Here is a 20,877-nt window from a genome sequence, read left to right as displayed (position 1 = left end):
TTGTTCTCTTGCAGTGTAGTGTCCGCTTCTCTCTTGCCTGTCTGGAAAGTGATTCAGGATTTGGCTGAGTCTCCCCTTTGTCACACGTGTCTGCATCCTGATTCACGGTGACTGGAAGGCTACAGGGTTGAGATTATTGTGGCTGATTGTGAAGAGAGTCACATGATTGCTTAATCCCATTACAATTGATTTTACCACTGGATGTGCTACGCAAAAAGCTGGGAGAAAACTGATAGCTTTGTGCAACAGCCAGATAAAAGTACTGTATCATTAGGAAAATGTTCAAATACAGGCCAAGCATTCAAAACAATTCTCATGTAATACAATATGGAGCTTTCTGGGATTTTTTTTAAGAGAGAGAGATGCATTATTAGAGTTTAAAAAGTATTGTTCATGATAAAGAACCTGGTTTGGCCATGACTTTAATGTTTTCCCCTCAATCTGTTCAAAAATCTTAGGTACAGATGTAGTGATGTGACCAAATCAGGGCAGATCAGTAACTGGGAGTGCTGTTTCACTCCAGAAGTGCAGAGTTCTTTAGCTTATACTGGTTTTTGATGGTCTGCAAGAGTAACGGAGTAGCATGTGACATGTTCTTTAGTTTCCATGCTAATTGCAAGCGATCTCAAGGACAAAGCACTTGCCTTTTCTCTGGACACTTCATATACTTCTGCTTGTATGTTTCAGTGCACTACTGAGACAGGAAAAACACCATCTGAGTGAGCCTCCCAAGTTACACCATTGTGCATCATTGGCATTATCAGCATTAAATTTGTCAGTACTTACCCCCCTTTCCCAGTTCCACCCCAAGAAAAGCAGTGTTCTGCAATTCATACACATTACGCAAACTGATAATATATTGACAAATATGCTTAATCTGTACACACTTCTTCTACTCCTGCAGGGTAGGGCAGGGTGAGATTAACACATAACAGTTGGACTCTGAAGCCCAATCTCCTGGTCATCTTTAATCACTCAGAGGTTTTGCCAATGCATATTCAAGCCTATCTTTGAGATCATAAGAGCCAGATGCTTTTAAAATACAAATCCAATATGTTGGGCTGTTACCTGAGTGCCCAAGCGTGCGCTGTTCAAGCTGCACTTGTTTGGTATTGTAGAACATACACAGGCATAATAGTAGTAGTAATACTAGTAATACTAGTAATAATAGTCATAATAGTAGTAGTACCAGCAGCTGCTGGTATAGCGCAGCGGCTACTGAACTGGAATAAAGATTGCTTCCATCTGAATCTTGCCTTGGTGCTGAACTCCCTAGATGGCCTTAGGCAAGCCACCCCCCCCCCAGCTGCAACATGGGGTTATAACAATACTTAGTTTACAAGGTTGCTGGAAGGACAACATCAAGGTGATACACGCAAAACTACAAAAATCCCTGCAAAACTTCGTGCTTTGCACCCCCTCTAGCTATGACTGGATAGGGTGCAAAGCACTGTGTGTTGCAGGGAGCCTCACAGCAGCAGCTTGCAAGCGGCCCTTCCCCTTTGGTGCCATTCTGGGCAGTGGGTGCAACACCACTTGCATGCTGTGATGAGGCTCCCTGCAAAACTTAGTGCTTCACACCCCCACCAGCTACACCACCAGATTCATGTCAAATGCTTTGCACACTGAGAAAGTGAAATATACATGTTAAGTAGTAGTAGTATCCAATGTGCCTTGTAGGAGGACTTTCATTGCTGTGAACATCTTACATTTTCCAGAAAAAAACATTCCTGTATATTGGATTTCTGCCTATTGGGATTCTTCTACTCTTGTTAAAAAATGGTCCACAAGTGGCCTGATTCTCAGGTAGGCAAGAACCCTGACAGGTTGCTTCTCTTTACAAACAGGTCAGACAATCCTAGCTACACTTACCTGGGAGTAAGCTCCATTGACTATAATGGGACTTACTTCTGAGTAGAAAGGCATAGGGTTGGGCTGTGAGGCTGCAACCCTATCCACTTTCCTGGGAGTAAGCCCCATTGACTATAATGGGGCTTACTTCTGAGTAGACATGCCTGGTATTGGGCTATGAGGCTGCAACCCTATCCACTTTCCTGGGAGTAAGCCCCATTGACTATAATGGGGCTTACTTCTGAGTAGACATCCCTAGGCTTGGGCTCTAAACTATCTATGGGACGGATCTACTCTCACACACACCCTTGTTCTTCCTGCTGCCTTTGGGTCTTGAGAGCATTGAAAAGATCCTGGTGGAAGGAAGGGGGTAGGTGGGGAGGGGCCTTTGGGCATCTCCCCCCCACCTTCCCCGCCTCTCTCCCCGACGCCAGGCCTTCACTCGCGCGGCTGTTGTGTTGTCATGGCAACGGAACGCTGGGCGCGGCCTGGAGGAGTGGAGGGCCTCGGGCGAGAGCTACTCATGGAGAAGGACTTGGGTGAGCCAATGGAGGCAGGCAGGCAGGCAGCAAACGGGTGTGAGCAACGGGGGGGGGCAGGGGTGTGTGTGAGGCAGGCCAGTGTAGAGACTGAAACGTGGGGGTGGGTGGGGGTAGAGAGAGTTTCTGATGAGCCAGTCTCAGCCCCAGAAGGCATGAAGTAAAGACAAGGGTTCTCTGAGCATGTCAGGAGTGCATTGTCTTCCCTGCTGATCAGTCCCATGCCAGCCTGCACCGCAGCCACCACTCAAGGGGGCTTGGGGAGAGTACCCAGTTCAGGGGGTTCCTGGGCTATTGGGAACCCTGATCCCACCACCTCTGTGGAACAGAAAAGTCTTTATCCTCTGTGAGAAGAGAGGGCAGGGTGACCAGATGTCATGTGCAAAAGAGGACCAGGCACCTCAAAATGTACCCCCAAGGCACCCCCAGAGAAAATGTAGGGCATGACAAAATAAAAGCTAAGAACACTCATATACTGATACCATGGGGTTAGTTTAAACACTGTATTCCTTATTATTATTAAATTTAAACACTACATTGCATATAATTTATTAATTGCAAGAAGGCTATGCACTGCCTGCAGGGATCACTCACAGGGAAAAGGAGGGCATTAAAGGTATGAAGTAAATAACAAAGGCAAGGATCCTCTGAGCTCCTCAAGAGTGCATTGTTGTCCCTGCTGATTAGTCACATGCAACCCCACCAAAGCAACAACTCTCAAGAGGGCTTGGGGAGAGTACCCAGTTCAGGGGGCTCCTGCGCTATTTGAAACCCTGATCCCACCATCTCTATTGAACAGAAGGCATTATCTTCTATGACAGTGGTTCCCAATATTTTTTCATTTGCGTACCCTTTGGCAGCGCAGTTCCATAAATTGTACCCTTCATATTAGCAAAATGTAATAAATATACATTTATGTGAAATATGAAATCCACTTCAATTTTTCTTGCAAAAATCTAACACATGGGACAATGCACTTTGCCCCTTCTGTCTCCAATCATCTTATTCCCCACCCCCATAGCATTATCATACTTTTTGGGAGGGATAAGGTTTCCATGCTACCAGCATCTGCATCACAAATTTTAAAAAAATCAAAGACTTTTCCAAGCACATACATGCAGTGACAAGGAAACTCCATGTTTTGGGTGTCTGCCTGTTGGGTAGTTGCTAAACCATTTTTGCCCAACATTGCATATAAGCAGCAGGGATCAAATGTGTACACCTGTGGGCCAAGCAAAAATGGATGCATGAGCCTTGTCAGAAAAAAACAGGGAGAGTTCTACCCTGGAGTCATGAGTCTCTGGAAATCAGTGGGGCTCTTGGATCCTGTGTGTCTTGTTACCATGTCAAATCAAAAACTTGTTATCTTGTCAAATCAAAATATTAAAATTAGCATACACTGGTGCTTCATGTCTGAAACAAATGCCTGTTATCTCTTATGGACCTCAATTCTGAAATTAAATTGAGGACTGTTGAGAGGAAAGGGGAGGCAGGGTGTACTTTAAAATATGGATAGTTCTTCAATGTATTGGAGACATGGAGTCGCTAGGTGAGGAAGATGGGGAGTCTGGTGTGAGCACAGGAGCAAGAAAAGGAACAGCAAGAATAAGATTCCAGTTGATTCAAGGAAGCACACCAGGAATGTGAGTTTCCTAGAGGGGAGTGTATGTTTAGCTTAGGACAGGAGTGTCCAAACTTTTTGACAGGAGAGCCACATCATCTCTCTGACACTGTGTCGGGGGGGGGGGGGGGGGCCAGGAAAATTTACATTTTTACAAATTAATTTACATTTCAAATTTGAATAAATTAAATTAATGAATACATTAAAGATGGAACATATGGATGAATGAAGCTCTTGCTCATGGCCTATAAAAGACCTTGCACAAAGCAAGGCCAGCCTTTCCTTTGCTGCCACTGCTGCATCACAGACGTGAAACAACAAGCAGTGGAGGGAACCCTCGTCCCACAGCTCACATGAGAGGTTGAACAGTTGGCCGTCACAGTGCGAGCAGTTGTGTCGGGCCAGTATGGGCTCCAGCAAGTCTCCGGAGGGCCAGAGCTCATTGGAGACTGAGGGCTCACAGTGGGCCGGATTGGGAGGCCTTGAGAGCAGCAAGTGGCCCCAGGGCCGGGGTTTGGGCACCCCTGGCTTAGGAGATAAAGTGAGAAGAAAATGCTGGGGATTTAGGAGCACTGGGTTTGTGAGGAATAAATAGCAGAATACAGTGTGATTTTGTACAGTGGGAAGTAGTGCTGAAGTCTAGAGGAAGCTCTTTTGGAGGTCCTGCTTAGTTTGTATGAAATCACATCAACCTAAAGTTGCATTGTAAAACACTAGTTATCAATTTGATAACATTTAGATGACATAACCTGGGACATAGCTTCATTAATATTTGATAGGAGCAGAATTATGCACATGTATAAGACTCATGGGCTTGTTTAAGAAACAATTGTATTTCAAACAATCCCGAGCAGAAAACTTTTTCTCCCTAGATCCTTTTAGGATTCTAAAGTTGCAATCCTATCCACACTTACCTGGGAGTAAGCCCCATTGACTATAATGGGACTTACCTCTGAGTAGACATGCATAGGATTGTGCTAAGATCCTGCCTGTTACCTATCCCTGTAAAATGCCTAATTAGTCAATCTCCACAATCCTCAGAATCTTGTCACTGATTGTTGCAGTTTCTGAGGCTAATAATGCTTTTAAGGGTGCAATCCTTAAAAGGGTATATGCTTTTAAGGGTGCAATCCTAACCCCTTATGTCAGTGTTCTGAGGGAGGTGATGGCAGGACTAAAATCATATGGGATTAAAGTTGTTCTTCTGGTCACTATGGAGCACAATTGAGAAATCAGAAAAGAAATCATAGCCTCATTGGTAAACATATCCAATTTAGTTTTGAATCTGGTGAAGTCTTGGTACCCGCAATAGTTTCAGGGAGATTATTAAAGACTTAAAACCTGATTTCTAATTTAAATTTGATAGTTTACAATTTGGTCTTTTTTTCTTTCTGTTCATCATCTCTTGAATAAAGTTAACAATGACTGGTCTATATGTTATTTCCTCCACTAACTGAAACTGCAGCATCAGAATGTGGTAGCAAAAGTCTTACCTTGCTTTGAAGTAAGACTTTTTTTTTTTGCTTTGCTGCCCAGAGACCATTCTCATTTGACAGTATTCCAGTAGACTGGGTTTCAACTGTATTTCATCCAGTGATGTGTCCAGTGACAGAGTTAGCATTTTAATGGAATGGCAGATATTTTAGAAAGGCAGTAATCAGATTATGGCTGCAATCCTATGTGTATATACTTCGGGGTAAGAGGAGTAAGGAGGACTTACAATAAACTTGGAAAGGCTTGAAATATATATCATTAGGTATATAGCCCTACCTCTGGTGGATAGCCAGTAGGAACTCTTCTTAATTCCTATGTACTGATTACCCCCAAATACATTGTGAATCTACACAGGCATTCCTTCTGCTGTGTCTACACACACACAATCTACACACAACTTTCTGCTGGTGAAGGATACTGCTAGCAGTACAGAATCAGTGCAAGGGGGCAGAATGCACCCACATGAGTGTGGTAGGGAAGGACTGAAGATTTGCCTTTCTCCCCCTGGGATGGGATAATGCCAACAAAAGAAGTGTGATTTGTCTAACTCAGTGTTTCTCAAACAGTGGGTCAGGACCTACTAGGTGGATTGCAAACCAGTTTCAGGTGCGTCCCCATTCATTTCAATTTTTTATTTTTAATATATTAGACTTGATATCATCTTGGTATGCGACTGCATTTGGGGAAATGTTACAGATCTGTACTTTTAACAGGCTACTCTGTATATGCTTTTAAGGGTGCAGTCCTAACCCCTTACGTCAGTGCTTTCCAACACTGATGTAAGGGCAGTGCAGCTCCGAGGTAAGGGAACAACATTCCCTTACTTTGAGGAGGCCTCCATGAGTGACACCCAACTGCAGGATGCAGCACATGTCCCATTGGCACCGCTATGCCAATGCTGGAAAGCACTGATATAAGGGGTTAGGATTGCACCCTAACAATGATAGTCAAGGGGGCTTACTCCTGGGTATGTGTTGGTAGGGTTGCAGTCAAGGATTCCTGCTTGATGATGTCACTTTCAGTCATGATGTCACTTCTGGTGGGCCCTGACAGATTCTCATTCTAAAAAGTGGGTCCTGGTGCTAAAAGTGTGAGAACCACTAGTCCAATTGATAAATGAGAATTTCAATTCCATTGTTCAGCTTCCCTCATTGCATACGTAGGTGCAATGGAAGCTGAACTCTGCTTAACTATGCATGTGCAGAATCCATTTTATATTTTGAACTAGAAATAATGTCCAATTAGTAATATCTGAGCATGAGCTGGACAAATTAAAATTCTGAAGTAGGTAATTACAAACTTCAGTGACATTACTGCTTCCAGCACTCAAATTGCATCTTTCCTAGATGTAATTCTTTCTCCTGGTAGATTTTGTAATGCTGTTTTCAGTCTTCTCCAAATATCCAAATAGTGCCCTTAGATATTCATGAGATGAGAGTTTGGGGAATTTTCCTAATTCATTTTTAGTAAACTTTTATAATATGATTAAAAAGTTGAATTTTGATAAAATAGCCATTTAAGCACTGCAGTTTAAAAAGAAAATGTAGTTTTGGTTTTTTAAAAAAGCTTTGATTGAAAGGCTTCAGACCATGACCTTACATGGTTTTTTCCTTGCCTTTTCATAGTTTTACTAGTACAGTGCAGTAAATGTAGGCTGATTAGAGCTATAGGCTTCTAAATTATTATAAAAGGTTATATACATTTGTGCAGTTCTTTGAGATAATTAGAAATGTATTCCAATCTGTCAGATCCATTATATTCTCCTATACTAGATTTTTTATTACACTTAGGCAAAGTCTTTGTAGATTCATTAAAATAAAATATATGCTCACTGTGTGAGGCTTCACAGCTAGACAGGACTTCATCATTCTGCAAAAGATGTCAAGGGAATACAGCAGTGGTACTCAAACTTTTTGGCCCATGACTCCCTTGACCCCCGTGGCTGTTGGCCATGACTCCCCATCATGTTCCTGAGGGCTGGAAGTGTCATCATTAAACAGGAAGTGGCCAGAAATATTAACTATATTAATATTAATTACATTAATCATATCATTAAACAAATGCAGATCTTAAAAATATATTATGAATACACAGCAATATACATGCTTTATAAATGATCAGCTGCTGATCACTGTTGGAGACAGCATGCTGGAGTAGGTAGATTTTGTCTGGCCCAGGAGGACTCTCTTTTTTTTTTTAACTTTGTAAGCATACCAATAGAATTGTTTTATCAAATGAACTTTGTGAACAACCAGTTTGACCAACATTACACACACACACCCCTGTGGAACCCAATACAACTAGTCATTTCTCCCATTCTCCTTGGATAGGATTGAACCCTTTATTAATTAAATGAAATTAAATTTTTCCAGCAGCTGGTGGGGAAAACAAACATAGACCATGAAAATATATTAGAGCTGATAAGGGTTTGGTTAGGAGGCTGATTTGTCTCCTATACTAGGAGATGCACAGCTATGGATGTCTACTCAGAAGTAAGTCCCATTAGAGTCAATGGGGCTTACTCCCAGGAAAGTGTGAATAGGATTAGGCTGGCAATCACTTCATCAATGGCAGATAAGTATTCCCTTCAAATAGCAAGATTCATCACTTTAAAAATACAGCCTTTCCTCTTCAGTCAAACAATAAGATTTATAAATCACTTTAAAAACTGTTCCCTTTTTCTGTTCTTGGCCAAGTAAAGTGTGTACTTGCCTCTCCCCCCCCCCCTTTGCCAACTGCATGGAAACAACTTTACGACCCCTGGTGACTGGTCAAATAGGAAGCGTTTTATTTGGGGGGGAGGGAGGAAAGCAGGAAGGTTTGGAGATCGAAAGGGAGGAGTGGAAGAAGGAGGGGGTTGAAAAGAATTTCACTTTGATGAGAAGCGATCTTCTGCTTTAAAAAAAAAGCGCAGAAGACGGAAGGGCTCACATTCTGCCCAGGAAAGGTGGTGTGACTGTATCACTGCGAGAGGACATCCAGTGCCTCCCCTGTGCATTCCTGGTGCCTCCCCAGGGAGCCGCGCTTCACAGTTTCAGTAACACTGGAATACAGTGTCAGAATAGTACACCAATTTGGCCTTAGCTCCTTTTCACTCTAGGTGGCAAGATTAAGTTGCCAAACTACTTGTCAGCCTCTGCCTCTTTCATACTACCTGCGCTTTTCCCGCCCCACTGTTTCTGATTGATTGCCTCCAGTGGGGCAGAGTTAGAAGCAGTAATTTTAATGCAGCCTTCTTAGAACATTTAATGCAGCCTGAACATTCCTAGAGCAGTTGCTCTAGACTAGCCTAGAGTCTAGGCTCTAGGTCAGTGGTTCCTAAACTGTGGGTCACAACCTGATGTTTGATGGGTCACCAAAGGGTAATGGAAATATCAGATAACTAATTGCCTCAAACCCTGAGACTTTTGAAAAATCAGATACTGTACTGCTAATTACCCTGCAAAGAGCTTCGCTCCTATAGTTTGCAAGCTTGTGTAAATATAGGGAGATAAACGTTTGAGAATCTTTTTTTCTGGTTATTATTACTTATAAATAAAGATTATTTCTTTCTAGATCTCCTTTTTTAAAAGTCTGGTAAACCTAGGTGGGTTCTGATAGTCATTTTAAAAAGTGGGTCCCAGTGCTAAAAAGTTTGGGAATGACTACTCTAGGCACTTCAGCTAAGGTGATATCAGCCTCGGGACAACACCTGGAAAGGCATTGTTCCTAATCACCAGCCACCTCAAGAATTCGGGGTGACTGCACTAGAAGAGTTTAACACGTCCTGTTCAACAGCCAGCAAAGTCATTTTAGCCACCAGAACCATCAATAACTCATGAACACATAGTTCTCCTGTGGTTAATTGAAATACAAGTTCAGTTAAATAAACTGCACATAAGTGAAGTGCATTGTTTATTTCTTTTATTATAAACAAGTGGAGTATTCTGATACTATATTGCAAGAGTGCTGTCAAAAGCTCTAGTGAGCTACCCCCAAATGGCAAGGAAATATTAGGGTGCTCTAGATATTTAGCTGGCAGTGGCTGGGATTGAGCCAGACTTCAGTGTGACTCACTGAAGTCATGTAATTGCGCAGAACAGTGGTTCTCACACTTCTAGCACTGGGGCCCACTTTTTAGAATGAGAAGCTGTCGAGACCCACTGGAAGTGATATCATCAGGTAGGAAAATTTTTAACAATCCTAGACTGTAATTCTACCCATACTTACCCAGGAGTAAGTCCCATTGATTATCATTGTTAAAAGCATATGCATAGTAGCCTGTTCAAAGTACAGATCTGTAACATTCCCCCAAATGCAGTCACATACCATGGTAGCATCAAGTCTAATATATTATTATTATTATTAGCAGTATTTATATACTGCTTTTCAACTAAAAGTTCACAAAGCAGTTTACAGAGAAAAATCAATTGAAAATAAAATATTGAAATGAATGGGGACCCACCTGAAATTGGCTCATGACTCACCCAGTGGGTCCCGACCCACAGTTTGAGAAACACTGGCATAGAATATCTGTTGCTGGCTAAAACTGATGACAAAGCCTATAAAAAATTGGGAGCACAGGTTTAGATTTATTTGAACCACTTGGGAGCAACAATTAAATATTAAAATGTAGAAGTGACATGCCTTCAGGTGACACAAAAACTGATTGTATGAATTCTTAACCAAATGAGGCCATAACTTTCAGTAGGCATCTAAATCAAAGAATCTCTGTATTTGGGAGGACAAAGAGATAAAATAAAATTTGCTTGTATTATTTTCATTCATTTTGAAACATTGCCTGTAGCTTTTGTAACAATAGGATATCCTTGTGTCAGTTTCTGATTGTGACCTATTGTCTTAGTCATGTCAGAATTTTGAGATTACACCTCTTAAGACTTACAGGGTTTCTTCGGTGAAAGGTTTGTATTAAGTGCTTTGTTCTTCATAGTACTTTATGTATTTATATTTTTAATTACATACCAGTAGTTGCTGCTGGTAGAGAGCATGTTCATTAAATTAGGTGCCTCTTATTACAGTGCTGAAATTTCTGTTGAAAAAGGCCAAAAAGCTTGTTATCCTGTTTCATTGTAGCTTTCCTGAGAAAAATGTTCTCTTTCCCACTGTTAGAGTTCATTGGTCCCACACAGTTGTAATTAATGTCCTTTTGGCTTAATGAGGAATGCTGCATAAGAATATAAACATTTCTGGTAAAATGTGCTCAAGATATTTAACTATTACTTCTAAGATATGTGATTATTTTTTCAATAGTATTAGGATAAAAATGAAAAAATACATATATTTAAAATTTCATTAAAAGTCAGGTTGCTGTTCATTGTTCACTGAATATATCCAGGTTTAATTAAACTACTCTATGAAAGGGTTTTTTGTTGTTTTTTTGGTAGTAATGTAAGTCTACTTGAGATCTATTTAAGGCACACTGGCTCAAAGGACTGAGCAGGAAGCAGGGCACACAGTTTGGCTCTACAGGCTTTTCATGACCAATTGTCTTCTTGTGAGTGTGACTAGCCTTAAAACCTTGGAGCAGGTGATAGGGGTAGGGATTGTCTCCAGAGTTACAAAAGTTTTTAGAAGTTCAGAGTAACTGTGGGAGTGATTGTTGCCACCTTCCTAGCTTCAAGGTGGGAAGAAAGACTGAGGTTTGTTTTGCTTGTGCTCTTCCAAGATGCTCTGAGTACCTTGGAAGAGCAGCAATATACTGACAAGCTCAAGTTGTCCCTTCTAGAACCAGAGTAAACACTGTTCTCACCTGCTCAGTCATGTGCTACTGGCTCTCACCCCAACCCTACATTTTTGAAGGCTATCCTCTCTCAGTCATGCTTCCTCATCTCTCTAGAAATGGATAGTTTGAAGCAGTGCTTGTTTATTTTTGTTGTTGTCAAGAATAGTCTGTATGTCCACCTAATTCACTCTAAATAATTGATGAGAGATGCTGTCACTGATGGACTCTCAGGTGACCTTACCTGGGGTAAGGTGAGATGTCTTCCTTAGGTGTTCACATCATAGTGTGAGACATTTGAGCCATGGGCCCAATGAGAAGTTTTCCTATGCAAGCTCTTCTGACATGAATGAAAGGTGCGTAAGAGCACAATGTAGCACAGCTCCTGTTTATTGCAATAGGGCTAGCACAGGGAGACTTTCTGATAAAATATGACCCATGTTAATTAGTGGGTGTGGGAACCATTTTACTTTTTCACTTCAGGCATCCATATGTTTTGAGCCAATCCTGTTTCTCTGTGTAAACTATTTTCTCAATGCTTCTAATGCTAACCTGGAACTTGGGTCATTCTTTGCTCATGTTCTGTATAGGAGTGTGCTGTATGTGGAAAGGTCAGAGAGACATCTAACCTGAAGAATTTCTGTGCATTTGACTACACTGTATTTCAAGATAACTTTCATTTCATTTTATTTTTGCCACTTTGTTCTTGGTCCATCAGATTATTTTCAAAGGAGAAATTCAGTGTGATACAGAGGAAAGAGACCCTTTCATACTAAGTAATTCTGCTTAAGTAATTGCTTTAAATAATTGAAACAGATTATTAAAAAAAGAGTCAGTCCTATTTAATTGTTAATTATTAATGAGTTTCAGATGGCTCCAGAGAAGTTAACTCCAGAACTTACTTTATACCAAGAGATTACAAGCCTCACTGTCCTGAAACATTGTTTGTCAGTTTTTCCCCCCATTTTTTTTAGAAAGATGAATTTGATATTTCCTGGTTGATTAGAAAAGGATTGTGAGCAGTGATAGGCTGTCTCTGCAAATTTGTTTGTTTGTTAGGATATGTCCTAAAGGCTACAAAATTGCTGTACAGCACAGTAATACAGTAGAAATGTCTCTATATTGTGTTTGTATATATAGTATACAAAAACTATACTTGTGCTTTCTTTACTATAAAAATAGAAGTCTTTGGCTGCAGCCCTATACCCACTTACCTTAGTGTAAGTCTCATTTATATAAATGGAACTTCTGAGTAGACATGCATAGAATTACACTGTTAGCTTCCTAAACTTGCCTTAGAACACAACCCTAACCCACACTAGTACAGCCAGGCTGCAGTGGCCGGCACTGTATCCTACACAGGTTAGGAACAAGCTGGAGATCACCTTAGGGTAAGGGTACATTTTTCCTCCTTACCCCATGTAACATCCCAGCTTACCCTAGGGCTACTCAGATCTGCATCAGCTATTTAGGTGGTGCAAATCCAAGCAGCCAAGGTAGGGCTGCTGCTGTTCCTGCCCCCCTCCTGGGCTCAATCCTCCCCCCCCCCGTTCTACCCTTCCCTGCCAAGAAATGCCCCATCCCCATCCACTGAACACCCTCCTACCACTCGCTCCCACCCCTTGCACCCCAGCAGAAACTCAGCTTCTTCAGCTGGTGCAGGAACAGGATCTGGTGTCAGCAGGCTGGTGAACATCGCTGAGCTGGTGCAGCTGGCTCTTAAGTTGGTGTAAATGTGCTTTACAGCATGTGTGCAACAGTCAAGAGCCAAGCATAGGGGGCCTGTGCCTGCTCAAGTGGCAGTTTGGATTGGGCTGACCGATAAACAGATAAGGTGGTTCTTTTTTGTACAGTAATATCTCCTATATAATGCTGCTTTGCTGTTCCGTTATAGCATTCTTCATCATGAGTAATTTTTACACTGTGATTAAAAAAATGCAAATGTTTAGAATCCATAAAACCATTCCAAAGTTTGGTACAGCTAAGAAAGTAGAGCTGGGTGTGCTGTGCTTTCAGTCAGTGGGTGCTGCATATTCTGGCTACTGTGAGACCAATAACTATATTCTGGCTAGGATGAGGCCAGTTACTTGCTACCATGAAATGCTTTGGGAGAGGAAATAGAGGGCAATTTACCCTAAATTTCTTCTTCAACAAGAAGCCAGTAGTTCTCAAAGATGAGTCACAACCTGGTGCATCCTTTTGGGAGTAGCTCTTCCCATAAGCTTCCATCATTGTCATGTAGGAGGAGTGATGGCAGGAATGATCTGTTGTGCAGCAGGCTTCAACTCCATTCATGGATGAGTACAGTGCTGGGAACATATCAACTTTGAACGATTATAGTTATTAAATTATATTTACTTCCTACAGCACTGTTGCACTCAGCCACAGTGTTTTTGATGTTGCCGTATATTGAAATCATAGTTCTGTTTTCTTAAAGGTAAAGATGTCAACTCTTGAATAAAGGATGCTCAATAAGCCCTGGCCTGCTTTCATAACTCATGAATCATAGAATTCCACTTATGTTTATGAGTCATGATGTTTCTGTTTCTAATTTTTAGTGTAACTTCTGTGATGTCAAAACAAAGGGCCTTGTAGCACCTTAATGATCAACATATTTATTTCCATATAAGCTTTTGTGAACTATAGTCTGTTTCATAAGTTGCATCCAGTGAAGTGGACTGCAGTCCATGGAAGTATATGTCAAAATAGTTAGTTGTTAAGGTGCTACAAACCTATTTGCCATTTTTAAATAATAATAATACACAGTATTTATATACCGCCTTTCTTGGTCTTTATTCAAGACTTTATTCAAGGCGGTTTACACAGGCAGGCTTATTAAATCCACGCAGGGATTTTTACAAATTGAAAGAAGGTTCTCTCTTTCAAGAACCACTACATATTCAAGATGTTACACTCCGATCTGGTTTAACATTCTGGCCTCCATCCTCCCACGCTCCGAGCAGATGGAACAGCTCAGCTGCAGCTTGTCAGCTGCTCCAAGGTCGCACGGTGCCGGTGGCCTCGAACTGGCGACCTTGTGGATGTTAATCTTCAGGCAAATGGAGGCTCTACCCTCTAGACCAGACCTCCTGCCCAGACCAGACCTCCTGCCTCCTGTTTGTTTTTACTACAACAAACATGGCTGTGCTTCAGAAAGTTGTTTCTTTGATGTCATAGAGCTCCAGGTTTCTCTCAGTAGCAAAATGCATATTAAACAAGTTATCTCTGATTAAACTGAAGAGATTATATGGATTAGGCCACTGTCCCTGTGGATTCAGGTACAGTATTTTGTTTCTGGTGTTTTAAAATATCAGAGTATCTTTAATGAAACATGTTATTATAGTGATAGGTGGGAAACAAAGGATTTTGACAAAACCTTTACAGAAAGTAAATATACTAACTATATAATAAAGCAGATTACTTGCAGGTTGAACCAAACAAGGCACACAGTGTTTCCAAACAGAAAACATTCCCCAAGAACCAATCAATAACTGCAGTTCATATGTTTATATATTGAATCTTGGCTTTGCATGACATGATCCAGGCTTTGGGTGTGGTCACTTCCCCTGTCTGGGGGAAGTAGGATTCTGCTTTCTATTCTTATTTAAAATAAGCCAGAATTGACTATGACACTAGTTCTCACACATTTAGCACTGGAACTCACTTTTTAGAATGAAAATCTGTCAGGACCCACCAGGAGTGATGTCATGACCGGAAGTGACATAATCAAGCAGGAAAATTTTTAACAATCCTAGGCTGCAATCTTACCCACACTTACCCAGGAGTAAGGCCTATTGACCATCATTGTTAAAAGAATATACATAGTAGCTTGTTCAAAATACAGGTCTATAACATTTCCCCAAATGCAGTCACATACCATGGTGACTAATATATAAGTCTAATATATTAAAAATAAAATATTGAAATGAATGGGGACACACCTGAAATTGGCTCGCGACCCACCTAGTGGGTCCCAACCCACAGTTTGAGAAACACTGGGCTATGACATCTGACTCAGTTGATCATGTCTTATTCTAGTCAGACTGTCAACAGTATCAGATCCTATTTTATTTTGAAGCTCTGGCTAGAAGAAGCTAGGATCAGTTGTTTCAGAAGTTGTGGTTGATCTTGTTATAAAGCAGAATGGAAAAGTAGAATCCTTTCTGCTCTTGTATATGGAGGGAAAGGAAGAGCATATGCACCCAAGACTAAGGGATATCAGGCAAAGCCAGGGTTTAGTCTGTTCTTGGTGGATTATCTAGTCTTAGATTATCAATTATCTAGAACTCAGTGGTTACATAGGTTTCCTTGAAAGGCAGAATTAATATAACCAATAATTTATTAAATGATAATTCACCATGGTGTGTATATAACCATTTTGCAAGTTGGTCATCTATATTTTCCTTTCAAGCAGTGGGAGAATAAATGCCCCTGCTTTCCCAGATCAGGTGGCAGGTATTTTATTTATTTATTTTATTCTCTTTTACAAGAAAGGCCCACGGTGGCTGTATAATTGTCTGCAGAATTATGAGGATACAGTCAACCAGTTTATCAAGTGGTTATTTGAATGCTGTGAATGATTAATTAACACTCCATACTCTGTTTACAACCCCCATGCATAAATTGAGTTGTGTATAAATAGCTTCCCGGTTTCACCCTGTTGATTTAAATGTTTTCACTGGTACTGAGGTCATTTAGATAAATAAAAAGTGTGCGCATTTTTCTTTGGAAAAAGAGTTTACTGGTTCAAAGTACTAGTCTAGCCTGGCTAGTATCTAGATATTTGAATTAATTTATAATGGCAGTCTTCTGCTTTTAGCAAGAAAACTGCCAATAGAATACGGGCCTAATGGTTGATTACTACCATTAGAGAACCTTTATTTACTGGTTCCAGAGTTATTGAATAACCCATTGTATTTGGAGTCTGAGTGGAGAAAGGAGTTAAATTCCCAAGACCAGCACTCTGGTTTGTGACACAGATTACTTGCATTTAAAAAAATACATAATTGAATAGTCAGTCACTTGTTCCACTTTTATAATATTATGTTGAAATGCGGTTTGCAGCATACAGACTCTATAAATGGTTTCTGTTTCAGTTGCTATAGCAAACCTTTTCTGGGGCCATTTCATAAAAGGGAACAATTAGTTTCCACAACACATCCGCTACTCAGTTGCTGGTTTTGATCTTTAAAATCCTTTGTGGTCTGCAGCCAGGTTTACTTACACACCACATGTGCCAGAAATTGGTGAGATTCATAGGGTTTTATCAACTTAACCTGACCAGTTCTTCCATTCTACGGCCCCCAAACCTCACTTGCCCATTCCTTGTCAGACACCTGCCTGCTGGAAATGTGCATCCAATTTCCTGTATAGGAACCCCAACTCACAGAGTTAGATGTGAATTCATCCCATAGACAGAATGAGGTCAGCTTCTCTTTGTATAGATTGAGCCTATTTATCCATGAATTTTCCATCTGCAGATCTGACTCAACATTGGTCCCCTGGATGTGTCTGCCCGGTCTCTGTGGGCTCCAGAATGACACCAGAGCATAAAAAAGTGACTTTCAGTTTCTTGAAGGAAACCAGAAGTGATGGTTTTTGCCCTTATGAGGCATTCTGAGGCCCCAGGAAGCCTCTGGAGGGTTTAAAAGTGCCAAAACAGCGGATTTCATTATCTGTGGTTTTCAGTATCCATGGGGGATACCGAGGCACCACCTGTATTTGCATGAATTTTTAAAACATAATTTGCCTACACTTCTATGATAGGCGAGTTTTCAATTCTTTCTCTCATTGACCAAAAAGGACTTCCTATCAATATTGATTGAGTAAACCAGAGAAAAAGCACAGGAGATAGGAATTAGAGTCTCTTCTAGATGCTGGGGGGGGGGGGGTTTGGCCAGAAAGATCTCGTTCTGAGATTGCTACCTATAGAGAGAACTTCCTGATTCTCTTCCTTTTTGCTGAGGTAATATGCCTGTTTCTGTTCTGAAATGTTCTGAGCAAAGGACTTTGGGAAGCTATGTACGTGTGGCAGGGCCTAGGAGAAGAGGGTAAAGGGGGTAATTTGTGCCCAGGCCCAGGGTCAAAAGGGGGGCCCAGGAGCCAAAGGAGGGGCCCAGAAATTTCCTGGGATCTGACATTTTCCTATCTACTCAGACTTGTTGCCTGTATATAATGCTGGGGACATTACCATGACTGGGGATGCTGGGGACACTACTGATGCCACATGGTTGGGTAGACCTGGGCTCCAAATACTTTTCCAGCTGCCTCTCCGCTCCCCTTACCCTACTTCACCCTGCTTCCCTGCCCTTATTCTGCTCACCCATCACCACCCTCCCCTGCTCTGTTTCACCCCCCTTGCGTAGGGGCCCAAAGTAAATTTTGTATCCCCTGATAAAATTCCTCTTGAAGGCCCTGATATGTGGGCTCTGTCTGGCCTAAAACCTTGCACCAAGTAGTGTAAAAGACTTTGCCATAGAAGTCTTGAATTGTACTACTCTTATGCTTTTTGCTAGTTTTGCTAGTTTGCTAATTTTGAAATGTTCTTTTCCCTTTTTGCCTTCCATGTACAGTCTGAGTTCCTAAAGTAGTGTATTAAAATTGTGTTTTGTGCCTTGGCATTTTTCAGTCTCTGTCCATCCATGTTACCAGTGGGACTCTAGTAGAGGTTGCTCTCTAGATCAGTGGTTCTCAAACTTTTTAGCACCCACTTAAAAACTTTTTAGGACTCACTTTTTAGAATGACAATCTGATAGGACCCACTGGAAGTGATGTCATGGCCAGGAGTGACATCAAGAAGCAAGAAAATGTTAACGTCCCTTGTATGACAAAATCAAATTAAGTAAGTAAATTGAAATTTTGCAGTAAGTTTAACAATTTATTTAAAATAAAGAATCCTGCACTATGAGGATCTTCTGAGTCCTACAGAGGCTGCGCATGTTTGCCTGCAGCCTCTGTGGGGCTCAGAATGGCCGTTAAAGCCCCAAAAACACACTTCTGGTTTTTTGGCAAAACTGGAACTGATGTTTTTATGTCTTTAAAAGGCATTATGAGGGCCGGGAAACTTGGCTACTGAGGGCTTCCTAGGCCCTCACAATGCCTTTTAAAAGGCATAAAAATTAGTTGTTTTTTTTTTATTTTGAGCCATTAGTTATTTGATTTTTCTTTTTCTCTGTAAATCGCTTTGTGAAGTTTTAGTTGAAAAGTGGTATATAAATACTATTATTATTATTATTATGTCTTTTGGGGGCCTAAACAACCATTCTGAGCCCTGCAAAGGCTGTGGGCAGATGCATGTGCATTCTGAGGGGTTCAGAAGAGCATCTGGAGGTAAGGGGAGCACAGGGGGACACAGGGGCTCCCTGTATATGGTAGGTTTTTTTGGTCTTTTGAGGTGTTACTTTGGGTTCTCTTGCTGCCTGAAACATGGAAGGCAGTTGCAGGAGAGAAGCGTTTCAATACAGTGACATTAAGAGTATGGAATTCCTTTCTGAGGGAGGTGTGGCTTGCTTCTTGCTGATAATCAGATCTTAAGTTAAAACTATCCTTTTTATCAGGACTTTTGGGAAAAATTGAATGAGAAACTTAAGGTGTGCTCTGCTGCTGATGTTTTTTATTGGTTATGCTGATCATCAGTATTTGTGATTTGTACTTTGATTTTGATTTTATTTCTTTTGGATTGTGCATTGGGATCTTGTTGGCTCAGCTGTAATCAAATGGTATACATTAGATATATAAATACTTAGGCTGTGTAGGCCTTTGTAGCAGCAAGTGAATATATAGAATGCACTATTGTTTTGAGACAAGGCCATGAAAGCAAATGTTTATGCTATGTTATGGGTGTTTATAGCTAAATTAGTTTAAAACAAATTAGTTTATATGTTTAAGAAATAGGGGAAAATGTTATGTTTATATCCTTTGCATGCTTATATGTTCAGTACCAAAAAGCATTTTTCTGGTCTCTGTCTGCAAACTGCAAACAACAGACAGGCTGTAAATTAGCAAAGGAATGTTTCTTGGCAAACTGTCAAAGCATCAGATAAGATGAAAAGGGAGTAAGAGGCTGGAATTTCCATCTCAATCTTAATTGCTAGTCAACATATCAAAGCATCAGATAAAGCACTGTCTCTGAATAGGCAGCATGAGGGAGGGAAATTCTAACCTCAGCCCTGCTTGTAAACAAGTGGACAGATGAAAACACATAGAAAAGAACATTTTTGGACTTTTAAACCTATTATTCTATTAGTTCCCTTTTAAATCAAAAATACAGTCTAGTAAGCACCGAGAGAGTTATTTACACCAGAGCATCACAGAAGTGTCAAATAAATTACTAAGTTAGCATGCATGCCAAATTTTCTTCAATATTTAATAGTTAATAGTTATAGAGTGTAACTAACACATATATAAGGATGTAATAGTTTAGGAATAAGTTTTACTGTTTGAAAGTTAATAGTAGCATAAAAATACACAGAAACGTGAAAAAGCTATTAAAGGGGCTTAAAGCCACAAGTCTGAAAATGTAACCTTGAAAGGCAGATGCCTGGCAAAAGTTAATAGTAGCATAAAAATACACAGAAACGTGAAAAAGCTATTAAAGGGACTTAAAGCCACAAGTCTGAAAATGTAACCTTGAAAGGCAGATGCCTGGCAAAAGTTAATTAAGAGAGTCTGACAGGGAGACAATGGAATGTGGTATAAAATTACTCCTCACAGATAAGACTCTTATCTTAAGCAAAAGCATTCCTAACTCTGTATCTCCTCTATAGACTCAAGGTCCTGCCTGATACTTTTAATTGGAACTAGGAAGTAGTCAGGATGCACTTGCAATAATAAATTATTTCTCTTGGCACCAAGAAAACTAAAGGTTATACACAGGTTAGAAACATTTTAATGAGGAAAACTAGCAGCATTAGATAGAAAGGCCTTGGTAAGGACAGCTTATCTGTTGCTAATTAAAAATAGAGTTTTCTAAGATACAGATACCCACAAACACCAGCTAGGCAGAAGATAACAGAAATAACATCTATGGGAAAGTCCCCTAATTAAGCCAAAACATAACAAGAGCCTCTGTTTGAGCTAAAAGCTGACAGAAAAAGCTAAATTTAGTTAGAAAGGTCTCTTTAAAATCCTTTTTACAATAAGAGGTTAGTTTGTCTTGTATTAAATATATGTTTATACCACTGTACATCACAGTAACAAGTCACATATAGAGAATCACACATGGAATAGAGGAAAGATCAAAGGGCTTAGTTTAAACAGAGGTTGGCAGAAAGCCCACAGCAATTGATGAGACCAGACAGAAAGGAATTTAGAAAGATAACACTGGTGGCTCTGTCAGGATCAGGAATAAGCACAAGACATACCAAAAGCCAGTAAATGAGTAAAGAGTGCCATCTAGTGGTTGTTGGAAACGTTTTCTGTATGTCTCAATGTACATTTTTGCCTTTTTGGAAATTGTAACTTGAACCCAACCAAACAAATGCTTGTAAAGTTATCTGTGGCCAACCCTGAGAAAGCCCCCATCTCTGATGTCACACACCAGCCAATAAGAAGTGTAAGACTCCTCAAACAAAGGAGCCAGAATCAAATATAAGTGAGAGGCTCACACTGGAAAATTGCTCTCTCGGAGGGCCTCAGGAGCTCCCACATGGCTC

General features: G+C 40.7%; 1 protein-coding gene across 1 annotated transcript in view; it reads left to right on the top strand.

Annotated features, from left to right (window-relative positions):
• Positions 1–2,314: 2,314 nt before the first annotated feature.
• The window catches only part of FANK1 (fibronectin type III and ankyrin repeat domains 1), a 50,336-nt gene continuing 31,773 nt past the window's right edge, over positions 2,315–20,877 (top strand). Inside the window, exon 1 of the mRNA XM_066621439.1 lies at positions 2,315–2,390. Coding sequence (XP_066477536.1) covers positions 2,315–2,390 — 76 coding nt within the window. The remainder of the gene's footprint in view (positions 2,391–20,877) is intronic.

The sequence above is a fragment of the Tiliqua scincoides genome, chromosome 3 (genome assembly GCF_035046505.1).
Source record: "Tiliqua scincoides isolate rTilSci1 chromosome 3, rTilSci1.hap2, whole genome shotgun sequence".
NCBI lineage: Eukaryota > Metazoa > Chordata > Lepidosauria > Squamata > Scincidae > Tiliqua > Tiliqua scincoides.
The sequence above is the reverse complement of the archived record's forward strand: the minus strand, read 5'-3'. Positions and strand labels throughout refer to the sequence as shown.